This window comes from Betta splendens, chromosome 19 (genome assembly GCF_900634795.4).
Source record: "Betta splendens chromosome 19, fBetSpl5.4, whole genome shotgun sequence".
Lineage (NCBI taxonomy): Eukaryota > Metazoa > Chordata > Actinopteri > Anabantiformes > Osphronemidae > Betta > Betta splendens.
In genome coordinates this window covers 7424567-7449505 of record NC_040898.2, presented here as the reverse complement: position 1 = coordinate 7449505, position 24939 = coordinate 7424567, and the positions used below count along the sequence as shown (strand labels likewise).

Here is a 24939-nt window from a genome sequence, read left to right as displayed (position 1 = left end):
TCCTGCTTCCAGTTGTTTTCAGCTCATCTGAGCTTCCCAAAACTTGGTCCATTCGGATGCTCTGACGCTTGCAATTAAGTATACTGTTACCTTTAAAACCCATGTCATTCCCCAAACCTCAGCAGCCTCCCTGTCCTATGCAGATCCCGAAGCAAAAACGTCTGAATGCTGATTATTGAGTAAAAACGGAAAGAAAAACTGAATTCTTCCATTCTGTTTGTATTCGTGGGCTTTTTTTGTCTCATTCGTCAGGTTGTGGGTCCAGTGTTGCTTTATTCTTTATGTATCCTCCCTTCTTCTTCCTGATCAGTAGTGGAACATTGTATTATTGTACATTACACAAACAAAGAGATCCTGATGTCTAATTGCAGCTTCACTTAAGCAAATAGTTTGTTTGTTGTTTTTGTTTTGTTTTAGGTATTTTTAGATGTTTACCTGGTTATTGTTTCTGTATGCTCTCGATCTGCTTAAACAAACATTGTTTATTATATATGATTATCATAACTATTGTTACAGTTATTGCTACCACAGCTATTATTAATAAACACTTCTTTCTTCATTAACTCTGTCCTGTTATTTAAAGGTCTTTGAGGATGAGCAGCACAAATTCATACACACATGATAATAAAAAATGAAAAGGTATCCAACACATGAAATACAGAAACACATATAGCAAATCTTTAAGCATTTTAAGACATAATTTAGATCAGATTTAGTTAGAGACAACTCATTTGACTAGATGCAGTGTTCAGCTAATCTGATATTTAGATAAATGGCTCCTTCTAGTGGCAGTTCCACACTCTGACATCCCACAGGCTAAGAATCATCAGTGGTGTAAATGCAATGTATTATACACCTGTACCCGTGGTACAAAGTATGCAAAGCACTTCTCCTAATACCAGGACCTCTGCTCCTTTTACACCCCAGTGGCTACAGGGATTCACTGAGAGCCTTAGTTATTAGACTCCATCATCACAAAGTCTAATAAAGTCTAATAAAGCCAATGCCATCGTCAAATGTCTTCATTTAGTGGATGCAGGAAGACTTCCATGGACTAGTCAGCCCTTCTACTTTATTATATATTTATTACAAATAAACAATGATAATGGAAACTGTAAAAAAGAGTTACATTTACAAGAACAGTGTAAACCAAGTTTTTGTCAGCTTGAAATCAATAAAACTGAAGAAAGAGGTAAATTTTAGTAAGTTCAAGACTTCACTCATCCTCATGTCTGAGCTGGTGATGGTTGTATTTTACTAAAATTATGTTGGTGTGTTTCCTGCTCAATTTGATCATTTTAAGCAGATACAGAAAGCCATGATTATGGCTGATGTTTCCCATAGAGTCTATTTGAGGTAATACTCGCTGCCCTTTGTTTATTATGTTACACCGTGCAGCTCATTGTCTGATATCACAGAACCCATGTAATGATGATGATATGTATCAGTGACTAGAGGAGCGGTAGGGACTGATAGAGCTTTAATACTAGTCAGTGGTGCGATAAATTAACTTCTCTAAAACAGTTCTGAACAAACTTGTGTTGTTAAGATTTAATTATAATGAGTAATTGATTCATAAAATAAATACCCTGTCATTTATGTATGTCTCTTTGGAGGAAATATGTCAGCCAAGATACGCCACATGCAGAAATGGCAACACTGAACCATCCGACCATCCAACCAAGCTGTTATAGATTCAGATGCTGGTGAAACTCCTTGATACACTGAGTTACTCACTGTTCTTTTCCTTTTCTCCCTCAATCTTACTGTACATGCCACCATCGTATTTCATGTTACTATAGGGCAGTGATCTGTAACGGCCGCTAGATAACGCAGTTACGCTGCTGTAATAGGGCTGTGAGCGCGGATTGTCCATTGCCGGACACGATACTGTCGGGAATTCTTACGTTTTCAAGGTTTTTGTTGAAAGGCGAGCACCTGTTATCTTGTAATAGATAAAGTTTTGCCATCCATCGGGAGGATGTATTTAGTGGTACATTTGTATAAGACACTGCACTATGTTGTCGTATCGAACTGTATATGTTTGCACTAAGCAAATGAATGTGTTGTTGTCACATAGTCGCCGACAATAACTTTGTCTCAGTTGTGTAGGACTGTTTTGTGTTTAATATATGAATATTTGCTGTGTATATGAATATTTGGTATGGCTTTGATTCATTTATATTTCATTCAAGTGTGAATGAAATGTTACTGTCACATCAGATCAAAAAAAATAGAGACAAGGTTTATTATAGGATGAACACGGGGTAATTTAGACATGTTTGGTAGGACTGACTACAAATAAACTACGTGTCTGTGTTACAGGTCGTGGTGGAGACGCTGTAAAACTAAGAGTCTTGCACAGAGACTGAAGCCCCAGTGGCTTTAAACAACAATGGTCCGTACTCCTAGACTGATAAAAACGGGCTTGTTTATGTCATTATGTAGTTAATATTATTATTTATAATTTTGAGTTTTGTTTTGATTTATTTTTTTCCCTCTGAACACTGAACACAACTAATAGTAAAACACAGCCTCATGACCAAGAGTTCTGACATCCTGCACCTTTAGCCACAGATACAGCCATTGACTTTGGAGACATTTTACCTTAATTCTAGGTGGGAACCTTTGAAAGGTGTCTGGGTCACATAAGGATCAAACCTCATGCTGCTAATTGAGCTCATAACCTCTAAGCTATTAAAGATTGAACCCTTTACCTGCTTTCTATTACCTTAAGTGTCCTATTTTAGGCCTAAATCCCCAAATAATGCTAAACATTTTTAAGGCCTCATTGTCAAGTAAACTGTAAATACAACCTTAAACAGGAAGGAAGGAATCATACACAACATACTAACATAGCAGTTGGAAGTAAAGGTTACATAGTTTTTGGTGTTTGTCAGTTAATGCTTGAGAACAGATGCAGAATCTGAATAAAATTTCTATTATATTATAGCCCACAATCTGGAATCAACTTTAGCTACCGGCTGGATGGAGATTTGATCAATGATCAGTGTGTTTGTCAGAACAATAGTGAATAAAGCTTCTCCTTCACACACACTTCAAATGAAATGAAAAGATTCACAGAAAGTTCAAGAAATGTGAGCAACTATTTATCAACTGTGGTGGAAATTTGTAATAAAGAAACTGATGAGAGACTTGTCTTTTCTGCAAAAAACCAGTGTTATGGCAAAAATTGTCTCTTCCTTATTTCTATGTCTCTTCCTTACTTCTATGCAGTTATTATATGATTTATGACTTATGTTCTGCAATTAATATCTTGTGTTTTGTCTTACTGTATGCATTTGACATTTCACCTAGATTGTTCAATGGTTGTCTCTGCCTGATAGACTCTCAACTCTAGCTCCCAAACCCAAGGTCGGGGAGTTGTGTCTCTGTCTGTTGAGACTTGGTGCTCCTTTCTCACAGATAGTTGGACGTCAGCAATGCAGGTGTGAGAATGTAAATATCTTCACACACACTGCGACAGGGAGGAGATGGTGCATGTAATTTGATTGGGTTAGAAAGACATTCCACCCTAGTCGGACAGAGAAGCTAAAAGGCAGAAACAACTTTAGGATCGTGGGCTCTTTGCATCACACCTTCGTGGTGTGTGCACTGATCTCCCCAGCTGGTTTTTGGTTTGTTGATGTGCACGATCAACATCCATGCTTTTTATTTGCTTTCCCCATTATTTTTATTTTCTTTATTATTTCAATAAATCGCACAAAAGGACAACTCTCTCTCATCTACTTCTTTATGGAAAATTTCCACCACAGAAATTGGCGTTGTCGGCAGGATCCCGCGGCAGGTCGTCTGGACGGTGTGACCAGGGACGATAGTCCTGAGGACTAGGGTCGCTCAGCCTCCGAACCTCTACAGACATTCAGAGCTGGGAGGACTGCTCACCCGTCTGGATCGCCTCTGACGAGATCCACGAACTCAGATTCAAACTCAAATCCTAATTTGGTTCAGCTCGGTGAGAGAGATTCCTTTTAATTTGGGAAAAAACAAAAAGAAAATATAACTAGGAAAAGAGATAATATTTCTAAAACGACTATGTGGCTGAAAACATCTAAAATATAATAATTAGGACCAAACAATTTTTTTTAATTAAAAAACTTAATATTCGGGTAAAATTAATTAGGTCAAAGTGTGCCCTGGTGGTCGAGACGGTGGTTGCTAAGGGTTGGCTCGTGGAACCGAGCTTCCGTCTGTACTGAGGATACAGACATGTTTTTCTGATCTGTGCGTGGTCCACACGTGGGGGACTGAGTATAAAAGACGGCTTCTGAAAGAGGGAGTGCGTTTGCAGAGTGAAGTGTTTTCAAGAGACGAGGGCCCCGGGCCTAGAGGGGCCTAACGTTGAGGAAGTACTTCGTGAAAGACTCTGTCGCCAGATCGGGTTGGTTCCCTTTTTACGGAGACGTCCGATAAAAAGGCATTTTGGGAAGGTTCCGGCCGGAACACATAAAAATCTAAGGCAGAAAACCGCCGGGACTCTGAAAGATGGGTTCGGGGCGATCTAAGTCTCCACCACCAGACTGCAGCATTACAAAAGTAAAGGTAATTAAAAGTAAAAAGTAAATATGGTTATTAGTGCGTTTCATGTTTCCATGAGTGGGAAACTGGTTATGGGTTCAAAAGGAGAATCACCTGTGTAAAAGACATATGCACCTTTAAAAGAAAAGTTAGATACAAAAGATGAGATTTGAAAAAGCAAAACTATGAAAACTAAAGCCCTAAAAGAAACAAAAGAGAGATGAGAGTAACAGGAAAAAAGGAGATAACAACTCTGGGGAAGAATTGTTTGTACTCTGCCACACACACACATACACCACACACACACATATCATGTCAAGAGCAAATGCTCCCATTCTTTCTGCTCTTTGTCCTAATGCAGAACTGAGCGCGATGAGGGTAAATCCGGATCTGGACTCCTTTCCCACCATCAGCAGAAGAACCGAAGGAGAAGAAGCGCCCGACCAACAACCAGAACAGGGTGGAAGCTCTGACACCACAGCAGCTGGAGGACACAGACCACAGCATGGACGCCTCACAGACTCCCACAACGTCTGCAGCCATCACGTTCTGGGCTCATCAGATGAACCAGCTACTACAAGCCCTGCACCAGCATGAAAGGACTGTGTCTGAAGCTTCAGAGGCCGTGAAACTGTCTTACAAGCGTGTGTGTCTGACAGACACCTGCTTATGACAATCAGCAAAGGAAAACAAGGACAGAGAAACAGCAGAGAAGACGTGCTCTGACACAGACACTGGTTGAAAGAACAGGAGAGGCTTCAGACGTGATCGGCCCAATAGAGCTGCATCTGAGGATCCAGGAAAGGTCTGTCATCGAGGAACAACTGTCCCATTGAAAGGCTTCACCCACTGGCGCTCACATCAGACTGATGGTTGGGGAAGGAGGAAGGTGACGGTTCCTTTTCACGTGACGTACAAGACGGTACCGCAAACACACACACATTCATACACGCAACGAAGAAACACGCTTACAGCTGATACACGCTCAAATTCATGTTCATGCTTATCTGCTCGCAATGAAGAATCGCTTTCTGCTCAAAAAAACACCCCACAGAGTGATTTGAAAATGATGACAAACAGCTAAATGACAACTGCTGCGTGACTTTACAGTCTGATGGGTTTAAACTATTTCAATTTGCAACAAATTCAGTAATAAAATCCTCCATGTTTCTAAAAATACTTGTGCACAATATAGGTTTGTCTGGCCAGACTGTAGAAAAACAAAACAGACTGTAGAAAAACAAAAAACAAACAAAAAAAAAAAAACAGAAACAGACTATCAATGACTATTAAAGGGAAGACGACTATTAGAGAGAAGTAATAATAATGACTGTACGTACCAGACTATTAAAGAAAAACTTATTCTTTCACTGTCTTGTGCAACATCTGACAGCAAGACACCGTAACATTCATTTTTGCTTTCAACCTTATGCCCAGTTACATTTTTAGGAAGAGATCTCATGTGTAGTTTAGGTATTTGATTGATTTCCACTCCAGACGGAGTGCAGGTTACATCTACAGACATTCTAAATAATCCCTCTTTTGTTGGTGTTAACTTCAGCTCAGCTGTGCTCCTATCATTGGCTGCTGAGGGGGGGCTGTAACTGAGGCCCTCACACAGGCTGCTTCACAGCTTGTTTATGATTTCACACACACACTCAAACTGACCTCAACTTCCCTCTTTTGGGATGAACACAGGTCTGCGCTTGCGATTTCTTTTACTAACGAACAAAAAGATTTTTGATGTTTATTCTACAGTTCCACACGTCCCTCTGTGAAAACATGATGGAGACAGATGACAGGACGTGGGTCCTTTCGTGAACAGATGTCAACGGGGTAGAGACTGGTGAACGACTTCTGACCCCATGTGACGTATTCACCTACTTTGCATACTTTTAGAAAACTTCTTTTTATTCTGCCGTCATGTGCAGCAAACAGTAAACTGGGTACCTCCACATTCTAATGACACACATTACACGCTTTTGTTTTTATTTTCATTTTTCAGAGGACGCTCTGACCCAACACTCAGCCTTACAGGAAGCCCTGCTTCCCTGTGGCTCACACACAGACATGATGTAGGTTTGATCAGAGGATGTGAACCAGTGGTCATCACACCTAAATCTGACCACAGACCATGTAAACAACAACACCCTCTTAAAGGAAGCCATAGATGGCGTTACTGCAGACACCACTAAGATACTGAAACATTGGATGCTACAGGCCACAAAGAGAGCCTGTCTAAATTACACTTTGTTCAGACAAAGGTCATTTTTCTGGGTCATTGTAATTACAGCTGATGGCAAATCCATCTCACCCAACAGAGTTAAAGCAATTTGAAACCTGCCTAAACCGTGCACGTAAAAACAGCTGATGTTTTTTCTAGGTCTTTGTTCTTATTGTAGGACCTTCAGTCCTAACTTTACTGTCTTTGAGGCCCCACTCAGGGTTCTGATGCAGACATCTTCATCGTCCACTTCTTGTCTCACGTGGACGTCTGAGGCTGAACAGGCGTTCACCGACCTCAAACTTGCTCTTCAGTCGGCTCCTACTTTGGGTCTGCCTGACCCTACGCGACCTTTCACCCAAACAGTGGATGAGAAATCAGGTTGTATGACCTCTGTCCTTTTACAGGATCACGGAGGACGTCCGCGCCCTGTAGCCTATTTCTCTGCTAAGCTTGACCCAGTCGCTGCGGGGCTCCCACGATGCCTCCGAGCAGTGGCTGCGGCAGAGAAAGCCGTGCTGGCATCACGTGACATTGTTGGCTATTCTGGTGTCACCCTGCTGGTTCCTCATGCCGTGTCTTTGATCCTTTTGGAACAAAAAACATCACATCTTTCTACAGCCCGATGGCTTAGATACAACACCATCTTACTGGAAATGCCAAACATCACTGTCAAAAGGTGCAATGTGCTTAACCCAGCCACTTTGTTTCCAGGCCCTGACGATGGCGAGCCTCACAACTGTGTTTCGGTCTTGAACCAAGTCTGCACTCCGCGCCCAGATCTGTCGGAGGTGCCAATTCCTAACTGTGACCTCGTTCTCTTTGTTGATGGCTCCGCCTCTAGAGACCCTGCTTCGGGCCGCTGTCAGGTTGGATATGCAGTCTGCGCCTCTCATACTGTTTTACAGTCTGGCGCTTTGCCAGGACATTACTCTGCTCAGGCTGCGGAGTTGATCGCACTGACCGAAGCCTGTAAATTGGCTGAAGGGAAGTCTGCTACTATCTACACAGACTCCAGATACGCTTTTGGCGTCACACATGACTTTGGTGCTCTGTGGAAACACAGAAGGTTTTTGAAATCTGATGGCAAACCTATCTTGCATCATGATAAGGTTGCTGATCTGCTCGACGCAATTCTGTTACCAGCTGCAATTGCTGTATGTAAGTGTCCCGCACACACTGGGGGCACTGATCCCATCTCTGCTGGAAACACACGTGCTGATGCTGCTGCGAAGGCAGCTGCTCGACATTCCCTTCCCTTTGCTCCCTGCCTCTTATCCTCCACCTCTACCCAACCTCCCTCTCCTCCCTCTGCTCTCCCTGATCTTCAGACATTCTCTACCCCACAGGAACGCAAGCTCTGGCTGACGAATGGCGCCACCAGTAGCCATGGCGTTTGGTATGGGCCCGACGGCAAACCTTGCCTGCCTAAACACTTTTTCCCTCATTTCGCGAAGTTGACACATGGATTAGACCATGTATCAAAGGGGGGAATGTTAGATGCTCTTACAAAACATTGGTACACAAAACATTGGTACACTAAGGGATTTCATCGAACTAACGCCGGCAGGAGGTAAAAAGTATTGTTTAGTGATTGTTGATATGTGGTCAAAATGGGTGGAGGCCTTCCCAGCTAAACATGCTAACAGCCATGCAGTTACCAAAGCCTTGCTGACAGAAATAATTCCCAGATGGGGAATTCCATCTAAAATCAGCAGTGACAACGGCTCACATTTTGCAAACCAAGCCCTCGAGGAAGTGGGAAAGTTTCTGAACATCGACATCAGAAAGCACTGCTCTTACCACCCTCAAAGCGGAGGGGCGGTAGAGAGAAAGAATGGCACTTTGAAAAACAAACTGGCTAAATGCTGCTCAGAGACTGGTCTCAAGTGGACTCAGGCTCTTCCCATTGTGCTCTCATACATGAGAATGAGGAGAAGGATGAGAACAAACCTCAGCCCGTATGAGATCCTATTTGGTAGACCCCTATGATGGGACTCCACCCTGAGACCGAGACTAGGATTTTACCACCTACTGAAATGTGCGAAGACGCAATGCTACAGTACTGTAAGAACTTATCCTCTGTTCTGTCCCAAATCTCCAAGCAGGTGAAAGCGGCTCTGCCCAAACAGGCGACAGAACCACTGCACATCATTCAACCAGGAGACTGGGTGATCATTAAGGAGCTTCGCAGGAAGCACTGGAACTCAAAGCGGTGGCAAGGTCCCTTCCAAGTCCTTCTGACGACCAACACAGCTGTGCAGATCACAGAAAGAGCGACTTGGATCCACTCCAGCCACTCCAGGAAGGTCCTGGATCCAACAGACGACCCTCCATCTACATCTACACCACAGAGAAAACCACCACTGACATAAAGAATTGAGAAGGACGACCCTCGCTGTGCTCACACACGCACTGAGGCGAGGCTGCGTTGACCGTTCAGCTAAAGGTGTGAGCCAAGCGCCGCCTGAAGCTGCGCCGGTGAATCACACTATCAGACCATACATCTACACACACGTTCCTGAGAAAACACACACACGAGCAGCCTTGAGTTGCCGACGCTGGACGACGTGTAGACTCTTCACATCACGGGAGTGACAGTGACTCAGACGACATTGGGAGGAAACCTGGCGGTGGATAACGAATCCCAAGTGTCTCTGTGATCAGCTGATCACTACCTGAAGAACTCCAACGAACTGGCAATACTTCAACACACAGGTTGGAAACAATCTAACGCTACTGTTCAACAGGACGAAGCAGATTGTTACGAGACATCAATTGTAACATCGTTGCGTTAGACATTTTATGTTACTCTGAATATTGCCTTTATCATATGATGTTTCCATGTAACTTCACACACTACTTTTGAAGAAGAAAATTTCACAACACTGAGTTTAAATATCCTGAAGTTGACTTGGTGTTTAGTTTGCTCACAATCACTTATTCACTGCTACAAAAATTTTCATCCTTCATCTACAGATGAAAGACAACACAAGCGGCAATATGCATCATCATTCTGGTTAAATCCCTGAATCTCCTATTTGCTCTAGACGCAAATGTACAATTAAAGATCCGAAAGCATGAAATCTATCTTAAGATTATATGATACAGAACCCCACCGGAAACCTATGGCTATCATACATTAATTGTATTTATTACATTACGATTGAATGGCCGTAGACACGTTGTTAGCAGAGAAAAGAGGCGTTTGTGTTATGTTTGGAGACGCATGTTGTACTTACATCCTGAATAACACTGATTCTAATGGTATTGTGGCGAAGGCGCTCCACGGCCTTCAGAATCTCAGCTAACTCTGGTATAGATTCTTCCTCTTGGAATTGGCTAGACGAAATGTCTGGAAAATGGACATCTGTTCTCATGTTCGCAGCTGTTTCCTTTATCATTGAGATGGCTGTGATTCTCTTGCTTGGTTGTTGTGTTATTCCTCTGGTTAGAGGTCTCATCATGCGTGCGACCCCAGCAACACTCTCGTATCAAATGACACAATGCACTATGTTCAAAAACCCCAACTCTAATTCACTTAATGACTGTGACGATGGTCTTAGGCTATCTGACCACGAAATATAATCTGATACGAATATGATTATGGGCTTATTTTCTTCACATGCCGATACAGAAGTTATTCTTGTATAACTACCCACCAAAAACAGCTCCCAACCTTTTATCCCTAAGTTACTTGCATTTTATGTGAAGGTGTATTTTTGAATTTTGACTTAATACACTTATTGTTTCATTTGCAAGGATCTTTTATTATTACAGAATGTGATGTTGACAATTTTTATCCTTTAATGGTTTGATTAATGTGTAATCAAAAGGGGGGAGTGTTATGGCAAAAATTGTCTCTTCCTTATTTCTATGTCTCTTCCTTACTTCTATGCAGTTATTATATGATTTATGACTTATGTTCTGCAATTAATATCTTATGTTTTGTCTTACTGTATGCATTTGACATTTCACCTAGATTGTTCAATGGTTGTCTCTGCCTGATAGACTCTCAACTCTAGCTCCCAAACCCAAGGTCGGGGAGTTGTGTCTCTGTCTGTTGAGACTTGGTGCTCCTTTCTCACAGATAGTTGGACGTCAGCAATGCAGGTGTGAGAATGTAAATATCTTCACACACACTGCGACAGGGAGGAGATGGTGCATGTAATTTGATTGGGTTAGAAAGACATTCCACCCTAGTCGGACAGAGAAGCTAAAAGGCAGAAACAACTTTAGGATCGTGGGCTCTTTGCATCACACCTTCGTGGTGTGTGCACTGATCTCCCCAGCTGGTTTTTGGTTTGTTGATGTGCACGATCAACATCCATGCTTTTTATTTGCTTTCCCCATTATTTTTATTTTCTTTATTATTTCAATAAATCGCACAAAAGGACAACTCTCTCTCATCTACTTCTTTATGGAAAATTTCCACCACACCAGCAGGGGAGATCACGACATACTGTACATCACAGAGGTGTGATGCAAAGATCACAAAATCCTCGAGTTGCATTTGCCTTTTGTCCCTTTTCCTGGGCAGGAGGAACGTCTGTCTGGTCCTGTCAAATCGCATACTCTCACTCAGAACAGAACATGCTCAGCCACCTTAGCTCCATAGTTTGTTTTAATACATCTATCTGACATGACAACAAGACAGACATGAACAGACTGAACTATGTTTCACAGTGACAATGTTTCTCTGACAAAATCAAATTCTCACTATGACACATCACTCAGAGACACTGTGGAACCAGGCCAACTGTGCCTAACCCCAAACCCAGGATAAAGTGGTTCAGTGAATGTGGTGTTGAAGGTGTGAAGGTGGATCAGTTTGTCAGAGGAGACTCTGTAGAAGGACAGAGAACCAGCAGGACAGTCCACATACACTGATACTCTGTGAGACACAGAGGAGGAGATGAGTGTTACTATGTTATTGTGGCAGACATAGTAACCACCATTAGTGCATTTCAGACGCCAGGACTGATCATTGTCTCCAAACCAACAGTTTTTACTGTCTCCTTTCCTTCTGATTCCTCTGTAACTCACTGATATATAAACTCCTCCACCCCACTCAACCTCCCAGTAACAGCGACCAGTCAGACCATTACTACACAGCAGCTGAGGCCAGTCAAATCTGTCTGGATGATCAGGATATGACGGATCCTGCCAGATATGTGTCACGTTCCTGTTGTTGTTAGACAGTTGTAGATGTCTGTTCACTGTGTTTGTGTCGATGGTGAGTTGACAGAAATCTGATGGAGAGAATAAGACACAATCCAGCTGCAGTTATTGATCTATCATCAGTTTGATGACGACTCATGACAGTTTGTACAGTAGATGGTTGAATGTTGCTGATCTCAGTAAAAACACACTTACACTTGCTCAGACCTGGTCTTAACCATCGGACTCCACCAGGCTCCACCCTGAAAGGAGGAGGGGGTCAGAGACATGCAGACATGGACATTACATGGCTCTCACACACACATTGTTGTAGGATTGTGTTCAGATGGAGGCTTGTACGTAGGGATGGACATTCAGCAAAAGCTAAGGAGTTGGATCCTTATGTTGGAATCTACGGAGCAGGAGGTTACATGGAGAAAAGCTTTGACTTCTCTATTTCACTTCATCACTTTTGGTGTCAGACACCTGCTCACCCTGTCACCACCAAACTAATGTGACACCACAGGAAGCAACGGAGCAGGAGGTGAGGTGGAGAAAAGGTTTCTGCACCTATGTCAAATCAGTTTTGGTCTCAGAGGACACAATTTTCCCAAGGGGGGAGTCTTCTAAGTCCTGTGTTTAAAGACCAGTATAAAATGTGTGGTAAAGCCCAGTGAAAGTGTAAAACCATTCTGTTATTTCCCTCCTGGTCTTTTAGTTTTTGTTCTTGGTTTAAAAGGAGTGTTTTTGGTTGTATGAGTGATTTGACTGTTATTTTTACATAGTTTGTTCACCTATCCTCTGGTTCTTCTTCTTCTACTCAGTCTGCCATTTTGTGGATAAGCACGTTTCACTAGAGCAACAGAAATTTAGTGGCTCTTCACTAAGCATATGCTCTGTGTCAGTGAGTTGCTCCTGTTGACGTCTTTGTTAAGACAAGTCTCTCCATACCTGAGAGTGTCCAGTCTCCAGTGTGGATTCTTGACTCCAGCAGACAGCAGCTCCACTCCTGAGTCTCCTGGATGATTGTAGCTCAGGTCCAGCTCTCTCAGATGGGAGGGGTTGGAGCTCAGAGCTGAGGCCAGAGAGACACAAGCTTCCTGTGAGAGCAGACAGTCTGACAGCCTGCTGGCACAAAACAACAAAGACTTACAGGTTACAGGTACTGTACATGCCATCATAAAGTCACACACTAGAACCACTCCTGATGGCAAAGTAGACAGATATTGACAAAGCTAAAATAAAATCAATGAAATGAAAAAACACACTGAAAAATCTTGACCTGAGAGTCTCCAGTCGACAGTGAGGTCTCTTCAGTCCAGCGCACAGAAAATTCACTCCTGAATCCTGCAGGTTGTTGTTACTCAGGTCCAGTTCTCTCAGACTAGAGGACTGAGAGCTGAGAGCTGAGGACAGAGCTTCACAGCTTCTCTCTGACAGGTCACACACACTCAGGCTGAGACACAGGTGGACAAACTTATAAACAATGCAATGTTATTTTTCATATCTTAACTTTAACTTAAAGTACACACATTATAAAAAACATATATACACACATACATAAAATATACACATTATTAAAAAAAACTACTAGAACAAGCAACTGATGGAAGATATAAGTTAGTTTAAACTGTTTTATCTCTTATTTTAAGGGTTTGAAATCTGAAAACACTCGCATTTAAAACAATAAGAATAAAACCTGAGAGTCTCCAGTCGACAGTGAGGACTCTTCAGTCCAGCGCACAGAACATTCACTCCTGAATCCTGCAGGTTGTTGTTACTCAGGTCCAGTTCTCTCAGACTAGAGGACTGAGAGCTGAGAACTGAGGACAGAGCTTCACAGCTTCTCTCTGACAGGTTACAGCTACTCAGTCTGGTGAGACAGTAATGGACATAAATTGTAATCAAAATGAAAAATGAACAACACTAAAAAAAGCTACGCAAATTCAGTTAAGCAGAGAAAGGTAGTCACATTTATATTCATGTCTCTCATTCAAAAACAGTCCTGATTAAATAAATGGTACATTCAAAATTTAGAAGCTTTACAAAATACTTACAGAGCCGTGTTGGAAGCTTTGACCACAGGCAGCAACCTCAGAAGAGCCTCCTCTGAAGCAGAGAATTTATTCAGCTCAAATACTTCAAGATCATTTGCTGAAGACAATAAGATGAAAACCAGAGCTGACCAATGGGCAGGAGACAGTTTATATATGAAGAGACATATATGAAGAGACTTCCTGAATTCAGATAGTCTTGGATCTCCTCTACTAGAGAACAATCATTCAGTTCATTCAGACAGTGGAAGAGGTTGATGCTTTTCTCTGCAGAAGGAAACTCTGTGATTTTCTTCTTGATACATTGAACTGTTTTCTGATTGGTTTGTAAATTACTTCTCATTCGTGTCATCAAACCTTGTAAGAATGTCTGGTTTTTCTCAAGAGAAAATCCCAGGAGGAAGCGGAGGACCAGGTCCAGGTGTCCATTTGGACTTTCTAAAGCCTTGTCCACAGCACCACGGTAGAACTGTGAAGTTCTATGTTTCATCATAAAATGTTTAAACCAGGATATTTGTGACAGCAGGTTGACTCCAGAGTTGATGAAGGTCAGATGGACATGAAGAGCAGCCAGAAACTCCTGAACACTCAGATGGACGAAGCAGAACACCTTGTCCTGATACAGCCCTTTTTCCTCTTTAAAGACCTGTGTGAACACCCCTGAATAAACTGAGGCTGCTCTGACATCGATGCCACACTCTGTCAGGTCTGACTCATAGAAGATCAGGTTTCCTTTCTGCAGCTGCTCAAAAGCCACTTTTCCCAGAGACTCAATCATCTTCCTGCTCTCTGGACTCCAGTGTGAATCTGTCTCAGCTCCTCCATCATACTTGATGTTCTTCACTTTGGTCTGAACCACCAGGAAGTGGATGTACATCTCCGTCAGGGTCTTGGGCAGCTCTCCTCCCTCTCTGCTTTTCAGCATCTCCTCCAGAACCGTAGCAGTGATCCAGCAGAAGACTGGGATGTAGCACATGATGTGGAGGCTTCGTGACGTCTTGATGTGGGAGATGATTGTTGTGGCCTCCTGCTCGTCTCTGAATCTCTTCCTGAAGTACTCGTCCTTCTGTGGGTCAGTGAACCCTCTGACCTCTGTCACCATGTCAACACACCCAGGAGGGATCTGATTGGCTGCTGCAGGTCGTGTGGTGATCCAGAGGCGAGCAGAGGGAAGCAGGTTCCTCCTGATCAGGTTTATCAGCAGCACATCCACTGAAGTGGACTCTGTGACATCAGTCAGGGTTTTAGTCTTGTTGAAGTCCAGGGGAAGTCGACACTCATCCAGACCGTCCAAGATGAAAACAACATCTATCTCTTCAAACCTGCAGATTCCTGCTGCTTTGGTTTCAGTGAAGAAGTGATGAACAAGTTCCAACAAGCTGAACTTTTGCTCTTTCAGCAAATTCAGCTCTCTGAATGTGAATGGAAATGTGAAGTGTATTTCCTGGTTGGCTTTGTCTTCAGCCCAGTCCAGAGTGAACTTCTGTGTTAGGACTGTTTTCCCAATGCCAGCCACTCCCTTTGTCATCACTGTTCTGATGGCTCCATCTCTTCCAGCTGAGCCTTTAAAGACGTCTTCTGGTCTGATGCTTGTTTCTGCTCTGTCTGGTTTCCTGGAGGCTGTTTCAATCTGTCTGACCTCGTGTTCATCGTTGACCTCTCCAGTCCCTCCCTCTGTGATGTAGAGCTCTGTGTAGATCTGGTTCAGAAGGGTTGGCTTTCCTGCTTTAGCGATGCCTTCAAACACACACTGGAACTTCTGCTTCAGGCGAGATTTAAGTTGATCCTGACAAACTGCAGCAGAAGATCCTAAGTGAACATGAAAATGGTTATGATTGATGGAGATAGAAGATTGAAGACTTTAAGAAGAAGAATTTAAGTATCCACACATAGTCCACACATAAAAAAACTTAACTCTCCACAGTCTTAACAGTAAATGTGTGATTGTGTCCCTGATGATGTAGAAAAATCCTCTTACTCTGTAGACAGTCAGCCAGCTCCTCCTGCTTCATCCTCCTCAGGAAGGTCACTGTGAGAATGAGTCCAAACAGAGACACACACAAGGTAAAGGTCCATGAAGTGATGAAGTGAACATCACAAATGAAGTCTCCAGTAGTAACTTCAATTTACTGCTGCAAGTGAAGAAGCTTCAAGACATTTGACCAAAACCTTAATGTAGAGACGTTAATAAACAGATTTGATCAGAGATGATCAGCTGTTCGCTTTGACTAAGCACTTTATTAGAAGAGGAGCAGCCTCTGAGACCCTCTACAGGATCAGAGCTTTAGCTACTGCTGGATGGAGATTTGATCAATGATCAGTGAAGAAAGCTTCTCCTTCACATCAACACTTCAAACACACATCAACAAGATGAAGAAACGGAAACAACACAAATGTTTATCTTTAGATTGTTTAGAATGATTCAAAGTGACAACAACTCAGCGTGATTCTGATACAGGCTGGTCTTTGAAAGCAATAATAACATCCTTTGACTGGTCGCTCTTGAAGGACACACAGCTGGGTCCAGGTCCAGGTCCAGGTCCAGCAGATCTTTGTCTCTGATGGGACCTGATAGAAAAACACCTACATGTTGTAACACCTGCATCACTACCTAATCTATGATGTGTCTGTGACTTAGCAAACCATAACACAACAAACACAGTACGATTATTCTTTCATTCAAATCAATGTGAAAGTTAAGAATGATTAACCAACAAAATCAAATGCATGTGAATATCCAGGTGCCATATGTAGTTCTGAGAATGCCAATACAATTAAACTATTCTTACATGATAAGAGGGCCGGGTCGCGGATGGAGATATATATATACACACTCTATTCTCACCCTCCGCGGGTGGTCTCATCCACTTTCCAAGCTCGGGTCCTCTACCAGAGGCCAGGGAGCTTGAGGGTTCTGCGCAGTATCCTTGCTGTTCCTAGGACTGCACTTTTCTGGACTGAGATTTCGGATGTTATTCCAGGGATCTGTCGTAGCCACTCCTCCAGTTTGGGGGTCACAGCCCCTAGTGCTCCGATCACCACAGGCACCACTGTGGCCTTCACCTTCCAAGCCTTCTCCAGTTCTTCTCTGAGCCCTTGGTATTTCTCTAGTTTCTCATGTTCCTTTTTCCTGATGTTGCCATCGCTTGGTACTGCTATATATATATATATATATATATATATATATATATATATATATATATATATATATATATGCATACATTTTATATTTATAATGTTTCTGCTGCACTTTGGAAGAATCAACAGTTTTTTACTGGTCATCTTAACAAGTTGCCATGACTGTTCTATAACCCTTGTATTTTGGCTGTTCGTTGTTGAACGAACCAAAGTCGAACGAAACCAGATGTCTAGCTGACATTCAGCAGCTAAAAGCTCGTGCCTCAGAACCCCACGGACCGATGGAGGACTTGTTGTCTGGGACGATGCGCTTCTGCAGGAGACCAGGAAACCTCTCGCCTATTTCACTCTGGCAACTGCAAATATGCTACACTGGAAAACTAAGGACATCGACAGGAAAGCAGAAAACCAGCACATTTCTGGACCTCAGTCAGTCTGAGCGGTCAGTACCACCGACTGTGAGCTCAGAACCAGAACCAGGACAAATAACAACCAGAGCCACACCCTGAAAAACATCAACTCCTCACATCTGGTTCTTGTTTGTTTGACAGAAGTGGATCGTGTCTCTTCTTCCTCTACATTAACAAACAGACACAGTAACAGTAATGTTGTTAAACACTCACCTCCTCAACGTTTTTTCTTCTTCTTGGTGTTTGTTTAACTTTTCCTCCTTCTCTGTTCTCTCCAAATGGAGTATGAACTCACTGAACACGTTGTGTTCGCTCCTGGATCACGTGGTCAATGAAGCTCCGCCCCCTCTCCGTTTACAGGAACCAGGAGAGCTGAAGCAGCAGAATGATGAGGAAGCAGCAAGCAGTAATGGGAGGTTTCCAGAGGACAGGTGTCGTGCCAAAAAGTGACCGTCTGCCAGAAATCGATTGCCGCACGCGGGAGCGCGCACTGCCTCGTTAAGGCGTTTAGCTCGGTTTGTGTAGGACTACAGCTTCTTATTCGGTTTCAAAAAGCCATAACTTGTGAATGTATCCGCTACACGTTTTCTAGTGGACGTAGTGACGCCACAATTTTAGATTTAGTTTCAACGACGGAAATAATCGTCGTAATTCTCTTTACAGCGATCGTCGATCGTGACTGTTTAACTCAATGACATGACGCTATTTTAGAGCCTAAGCTTTTGATCAAAGGCCAAATTCTGCCTTATTTTAAATACATTGAGCTCTCCTTTGTTATATTTACAGATGTAATAAATATCCAGTCCATCTGATCTTGCCTTCTGTTCCTGCCTAAGACCAGTAGAACCAGTAGCATGTTGGTTTTATGTTGCCACAAAGTGATTAAAGCCAATATCTGTTGACTGAAAGCGGTATTTCTCCTTTATTTAAAGTGCATGGAGCTCTGCTGGGTTATATTAATAGATTTATTCAGCATGTAGTACATCTTGTCACTGTCTACACCTGTTTGAGACCAGTTAAACCAGTAATATGCTGTCTTCACGTTGCCAAAAAGTGATTACAGCCAATATCTTTTGATAAGAAGCTTATTTCTTCCCCATTTAAAGTTCATTAAGTTAAAATGACAGGTTTAATGAACTTCCAGCTCACTTGACCACTGTCTGTACTTGTCAGAGACCAGTACAACCAGTAAGATGCTGTGTTTACGTTACCAAAAAGTGATTCATGCCTATATTAAAGTCGTTTTCTCGTTTTCAGTTTTTTTCCTCCAAACGAGAAAATGGGAAATGTCTTTAAATACAATTTTGCGTCTAGTTTTGAAAAAACACAGTTTTCAGCTCATTTTTTCGTTTCTTAACACGGTACTTTGATTAAATTCTGTTTTTCGCTCATAGCAAGAGAAACAAGAAAACGGATGTGTTTTGTTTGTATTCTGGATGTGTGTGTGTGTGAGGGGGTTCTCCTATGTTACTACTCTACGTAGTAGTAAGACGAAAAGTTCACCATGTGATCCACGTCGTGTGTCACTGTAGCGCTGTGTTGTACAGTCTGATGTCTGGGGAGGAATGACCTGCACTAGCGCTCCTTCCTGCACTGTGGGTGTAACAGTGTGGTGCTGAAGGAGCTGCTCAGAGCCTCTACAGTGGTGCAGGGGGTGGAGGGTTCTCCATGATGGATGTTAGTTTACCAGAATCCTTCTGTCCACCACCTCCTCCATGGACTCCAGTGTGCAGCCCAGGACAGAGCCTGATTTCTGAACCAGCTTGTTGAGTCTCTTCCTGTCTCTGCCTGTACTGCCCCCCCCCCCCAGCACACAACTCCATACAGGACTACTGAGGCCACCACAGTCATAGAAAGTCCTTAGCAGCTGTCTGCACACACCCAAGCACCTCAGTCTCCTCAGCAGGTGGAGGCCACTCTGGCTGTTCTTATACAGAGCGTCTGTGTTGTTTGACCAGTCCAGTTTATTGTTGAGGTCAACACACAGGCATTTAAATGTGTTCACAGACTCAATGTTGTTCACCTGTGTGTGTGGTGGAGGGGACCTCCTGAAGTCAAGCACTAACTCCTTTGTTTTGCCGGTGTTTAGCATCAGGTGGTTGTTCTCACACCAGCCCACAAAGTCAGAGATGACCCCCCTGTACCCCTGCTCGTCCCCCAATATACATCCAGCAATGGTGGAGTTTATTATATATGATTATCATAACTATTGTTACAGTTATTGCTACCACAGCTACAGTATTATTAATAAACACTTTCCTCAATAGCTCTGTCCTGTTGTTATTTAAAAGTCTTTGAGCATGAGCAGCACAAAATCATACACACATGATAATAAAAAATTGAAAGGTTTGCAAAACAAAAAGGACAGAAAAAAAATCTAAAAGATTTTTAAGCATTTTAAAACATAATTTAGATCAGATTTAGTTAGAGACAACTCATTTGACTACATGCAGTGTTCAGTTTACTCTGATATTTAAAAAAAATGGCTCCTTCTAGTGGCAGGTCCACATTCCACACGCTAAGAATCATCAGTGGTGTGAATGCACTACAAATACACCTGTACCTGTGTTACAAAGTATGCAAAGCACTTCTCCTAATACCAGGACTTCTGATCCTTTTACACCCCAGTGGCTACAGGGGTTCACTGGGAGCCTTAGTTATTAGACTCCATCGTCACAAAGTCTAATAAAGTCTAATAAAGCCAATGCCGTCGTCAAACGTCCACATTTAGTGGATGCAGGAAGACTTCCATGGACTAGTCAGCCTTTCTACATGGCTTTAATATATATTTATTACAAATAAAAAACGATAATGGAAACTCTAGAAAAGAGTTACATTTACAAGAACAGTGTAAACCAAGTTATTGTCAGCTTGAAATCAATAAAACTAAAGAAAGAGGTGGATTTCAGTAAGTTCAAGACTTCACTCATCTTCATGTCTGAGCTGGTGATGGTTGTATTTTACTAAAATTATGTTGGTGTGTTTCCTGCTCAATTTGATCGTTTTAAGCAAATACAGAAAGACATGATTATGGCTGATGTTTCCCATAGACAGTGTATTTGAGGTAATACTTGCTGCCCTTTGTTTATTATGTTACACCGTGCAGCTCATTGTCTGATATCACAGAACCCATGTTATAATGATAATATGGATGAGTGACTAGAGGAGCGGTAGGGACTGATAAAGCTTTAATACTAGTCAGTGGTGCGATAAATTAACTTCTCTAAAACAGTTCTGAACAAACTTGTGTTGTTAAGATTTAATTATAATGAGTAATTGATTCATAAAATAAATACCCTGTCATTTATGTATGTCTCTTTGGAGGAAATATGTCAGCCAAGATACGCCACATGCAGAAATGGCAACACTGAACCATCCGACCAAGCTGTTATAGATTCAGATGCTGGTGAAACTCCTTGATACACTGAGTTACTCACTGTTCTTTTCCTTTTCTCCCTCAATCTTACTGTACATGCCACCATCGTATTTCATGTTATTATAGGGCAGTGATCTGTAAAGGCCACTAGTCGACGCCGTTACGCTGCTGTAATAAGGCTGTGAGCGCGGATTGTCCATTGCCGGACACGATACTGTCGGGAATTCTAACGTTTTCTATGCTTTTTTTTGAAAGGCGAGCACCTGTTATCTTGTAATAGATAAAGTTTTGCCATCCATCGGGGGCATGTATTTAGTGTTACATTTGTATAAGACACTGCACTATGTTGTCGTATCGAACTGTATATGTTTGCACTAAGCAAATAAATGTGTTGTTGTCACATAGAGTCGCCGACAATAACTTTGTCTCAGTTGTGTAGGACTGTTTTGTAATTAATATATGAATATTTGCTGTGTATATGAATATTTGGTATGGCTTTGATTCATTTATATTTAATTCAAGTGTGAATAAAATGTTACTGTCACATCAGATCAAAAAGAATAGAGACAAGGTTTATTATAGGATGAACACGGGGTAATTTAGACATTATTGGTAGGACTGACTACAAATAAACTACCTGTCTGTGTTACAGGTCGTGGTGGAGACGCTGTAAAACTAAGAGTCTTGCACAGAGACTGAAGCCCCAGTGGCTTTAAACAACAATGGTCCGTACTCCCAGACTGATAAAAACGGGCTTGTTTATGTCATTATGTAATTAATATTATTATTTATAATTTTGAGTTTTGTTTTGATTTAGTTTTTTTCCCTCTGAACACTGAACACAACTAATAGTAAAACACAGCCTCATGACCAAGAGTTCTGACATCCTGCACCTTCAGCCACAGATACAGCCATTGACTTTGGAGACATTTTACCTTAATTCTAGGTGGGAACCTTTGAAAGGTGTCTGGGTCACATAAGGATCAAACCTCATGCCGCTAATTGAGCTCATAACCTCTAAGCCATTAAAGATTGAACCCTTTACCTGCTTTCTATTACCTTAAGTGTCCTATTTTTAGGCCTAAATCCCCAAATAATGCTAAACATTTTTAAGGCCTTATTGTCAAGTAAACTGTAAATACAACCTTAAACAGGAAGGAAGGAATCATACACAACATACTAACATAGCAGTTGGAAGTAAAGGTTACATAGTTTTTGGTGTTTGTCAGTTAATGCTTGAGAACAGATGCAGAATCTGAATAAAATTTCTATTATATTATAGCACACAATCTGGAATCAACTTTAGCTACCGGCTGGATGGAGATTTGATCAATGATCAGTGTGTTTGTCAGAAGAATAGTGAATAAAGCTTCTCCTTCACACACACTTCAAATGAAATGAAAAGATTCACAGAAAGTTCAAGAAATGTGAGCAACACAACTATTTATCAACTGTGGTGGAAATTTGTAATAAAGAAACTGATGAGAGACTTGTCTTTTCTGCAAAAAAACAGCAGGGGAGATCACAACATACGTCGCAGAGGTGTGATGCAAAGATCTTTACAGCTTTACAAAATACTTACAGAGCTGTGTTGGAAGCTTTGACCACAGGCAGCAACCTCAGAAGAGCCTCCTCTGCAGAGAATTTATTCAGGTCAAATACTTCAAGATCATTTGCTGAAGACAATACGATGAAAACCAGAGCTGACCACTGGGCAGGAGACAGTTTATATATGAAGAGACTTCCTGATTTCAGATAGTGTTGGATCTCCTCTACTAGAGAACAATCATTCAGTTCATTCAGACAGTGGAAGAGGTTGATGCTTTTCTCTGCAGAAGGAAACTCTGTGATTTTCTTCTTGATATATTGAACTGTTTTCTGATTGGTTTGTAAATTACTTCTCATTTGTGTCATCAAACCTTGTAAGAATGTCTGGTTTTTCTCAAGAGAAAATCCCAGGAGGAAGCAGAGGACCAGGTCCAGGTGTCCATTTGGACTCTCTAAAGCCTTGTCCACAGCAACGTGGTAGAACGGTGTATGTTCATGTTTCATCATAAAATGTTTAAACCAGGATAATTGTGACAGCAGGTTGACTCCAGAGTTGATGAAGGTCAGATGGACATGAAGAGCAGCCAGAAACTCCAGAACACTCAGATGGACGAAGCAGAACACCTTGTCCTGATACAGCCCTTTTTCCTCTTTAAAGACCTGCATGAACACCCCTGAATAAACTGAGGCTGCTCTGACATCGATGCCACACTCTGTCAGGTCTGACTCATAAAAGATCAGGTTTCCTTTCTGCAGCTGCTCAAAAGCCAGTTTTCCCAGAGACTTAATCATCTTCCTGCTCTTCTTATTCCAGGGTGGATCTGTCTCAGCTCCTCCATCATACTTGATGTTCTTCACTTTGGTCTGAACCACCAGGAAGTGGATGTACATCTCCGTCAGGGTCTTGGGCAGCTCTCCTCCCTCTCTGGTTTCCAGCAGATCCTCCAGAACCGTAGCAGTGATCCAGCAGAAGACTGGGATGTGGCACATGATGTGGAGGCTTCGTGACGTCTTGATGTGGGACATGATTGTTGTGGCCTGCTGCTCATCTCTGAACCTCTTCCTGAAGTACTCGTCCTTCTGTGGGTCAGTGAACCCTCTGACCTCCGTCACCATGTCAACACACCCAGGAGGGATCTGATTGGCTGCTGCAGGTCGTGTGGTGATCCAGAGGTGAGCAGAGGGAAGCAGGTTCCCCCTGATCAGGTTTGTCAGCAACACATCCACTGAGGTGGACTCTGTGACATCAGTCAGGGTTTTAGTCTTGTTGAAGTCCAGAGGAAGTCGACACTCATCCAGACCGTCCAAGATGAAAACAACGCTCAAGTGTTTAAAGCTGCAGATCCCTGCTGCTTTGGTTTCAGTGAAGAAGTGATGAACAAGTTCCACCAAGCTGAACTTTTGCTCTTTCAGCACATTCAGCTCTCTGAAGGTAAATGGAAATGTGAAGTGTATGTCCTGGTTGGCTTTGCCTTCAGCCCAGTCCAGAGTAAACTTCTGTGTTAGGACTGTTTTCCCAATGCCAGCCACTCCCTTTGTCATCACTGTTCTGATGGCTCCATCTCTTCCAGCTGAGCCTTTAAAGACGTCTTCTGGTCTGATGCTTGTTTCTGCTCTGTCTGGTTTCCTAGAGGCTGTTTCAATCTGTCTGACCTCATGTTCATCGTTGACCTCTCCAGTCCCTCCCTCTGTGATGTACAGCTCTGTGTAGATCTGGTTCAGAAGGGTTGGCTTTCCTGCTTTAGCGATGCCTTCAAAGACACACTGGAACTTCTGCTTCAGGCGAGATTTAAGTTGATCCTGACAAACTGCAGCAGAAGATCCTAAGTGAACATGAAAATTGTTATGATTGATGGAGATAGAAGATTGAAGACTTTAAGAAGAAGAATTTAAGTAAGGTCCACACATAAAAAAACTTAACTCTCCAACAGTAAATGTGTGATTGTGTCCCTGATGATGTAGAAAAATCCTTACTCTGCAGACAGTCAGCCAGCTCCTCCTGCTTCATCCTCCTCAGGAAGGTCACTGTGAGAATGAGTCCACACAGAGACACACACAAGGTAAAGGTCCATGAAGTGATGAAGTGAACATCACAAATGAAGTCTCCAGTAGTAACTTCAATTTACTGCTGCAAGTAAAAAAAGCTTCAAGACATTTGACCAAAACCTTCATGTAGAGACGTCAATAAACAGATTTGATCAGAGATGATCAGCTACTTCCTTTGACGTCAGCACTTTATTAGAAGAGGAGCAGCCCCTGAGACCCTCTACAGGATCAGAGCTTTAGCTACTACTGGATGGAGATTTGATCAGTGATCAGTGAAGAAAGCTTCTCCTTCACATCAACACTTCAAACACGAATCAACGAGATGAAGAAACGGCAACAACACAAACGTTTATCTTTAGATTGTTTAGAATGATTCAAAGTGACAACAACTCTGATACAGGCTGGTCTTTGAAAGCAATAAAAACATCCTTTGACCAGTCGCTC

General features: G+C 42.3%; 3 protein-coding genes and 1 pseudogene across 3 annotated transcripts in view; 1 reads left to right on the top strand and 3 right to left on the bottom strand.

Moving 5' to 3' along the window:
- The window catches only part of LOC114858710 (NACHT, LRR and PYD domains-containing protein 12-like), a 351989-nt gene that overhangs the window by 318712 nt on the left and 8338 nt on the right, over window positions 1–24939 (bottom strand). The gene's annotated exons all lie outside the window — the stretch shown is intronic.
- LOC129603432 (protein NYNRIN-like) lies at window positions 3220–11373 on the top strand. The gene is made up of 3 exons (XM_055504629.1): window positions 3220–4563; window positions 4901–8282; window positions 11304–11373. Exons 2-3 carry the CDS (start codon window positions 6910–6912, stop codon window positions 11371–11373), a joined length of 1443 nt encoding a protein of 480 aa, XP_055360604.1. The 5' UTR covers window positions 3220–4563; window positions 4901–6909.
- Window positions 11370–24072, bottom strand: LOC114853313 (protein NLRC3-like; the record flags this gene model as incomplete). Its single annotated transcript, XM_055504745.1, has 6 exons — window positions 11370–12015; window positions 12140–12186; window positions 12875–13048; window positions 13206–13379; window positions 13623–13796; window positions 22484–24072. Coding segments are annotated over 6 exons (2691 nt in total), but the record flags the coding sequence as incomplete, so codon positions are not given.
- Window positions 13977–18109, bottom strand: LOC114846253 (NLR family CARD domain-containing protein 3-like; annotated as a pseudogene).

Excerpts from the sequence above, each read along its gene's own strand:
- LOC129603432 (XM_055504629.1), top strand. The coding sequence starts at position 6,910 with ATGTTTTTTCTAGGTCTTTGTTCTTATTGTAGGACCTTCAGTCCTAAC. Across the intron at positions 8,283-11,303 it reads GATGCTCTTACAAAACATTG|GAGGAACGTCTGTCTGGTCC; the intron begins GTACACAAAACA and ends TTTCCTGGGCAG.